The 388-nt window shown below is 66.8% G+C and overlaps 1 protein-coding gene across 1 annotated transcript in view; it reads left to right on the top strand.

Moving 5' to 3' along the window:
• The first annotated feature begins 340 nt into the window (after positions 1–340).
• LOC104280070 (histone H2A-like) overlaps positions 341–388 on the top strand; it is a 441-nt gene continuing 393 nt past the window's right edge. The window contains 1 exon segment of the mRNA XM_009877603.1: positions 341–387. Coding sequence (XP_009875905.1) covers positions 341–387 — 47 coding nt within the window.

The following is a 388-nucleotide window of genomic DNA, read 5'->3' as shown; positions in this document are numbered from 1 at the left end:
GGGCGGGAGCCGAGGCGGGGGGAAGAGATGAGTGTGGGGGGGGTGTGTGTGTGCGCGGTGTTGGTCCCGCCCTGCGCCGGCAGCGCCCAGCCCGGCCCTTCCTGCAGCGGCATGCGCCGGTAGCAAGGGGCAGGTGGGCGGGGAGGGCCAGGCTTCTGCTCGCCCATTGGGTGGATTTCGATCCGCAGCCCCATTGGTCGGAGCGAGCGCGAACGGCGCGCAGCCAATCCGAAAGCAGGACGGCGTCCACGGGGAAACTATAAAAGGGGCCGGGTCGGGAGAGTAAAGACGAGTGTATCACATCAGTTTGGGTGGAGGTTAAGGAACGTGGTCAGGAACTATGTCCGGTCGCGGGAAGCAGGGTGGGAAGGCGCGGGCCAAGGCTAAG

This window comes from Apaloderma vittatum, unplaced genomic scaffold, assembly GCF_000703405.1.
Source record: "Apaloderma vittatum isolate BGI_N311 unplaced genomic scaffold, ASM70340v1 scaffold8421, whole genome shotgun sequence".
In the NCBI taxonomy this organism is placed as follows: Eukaryota; Metazoa; Chordata; class Aves; order Trogoniformes; family Trogonidae; genus Apaloderma; species Apaloderma vittatum.
Note: the sequence above shows the minus strand (reverse complement) of the source record. Positions and strands in the feature narration are given on the sequence as shown.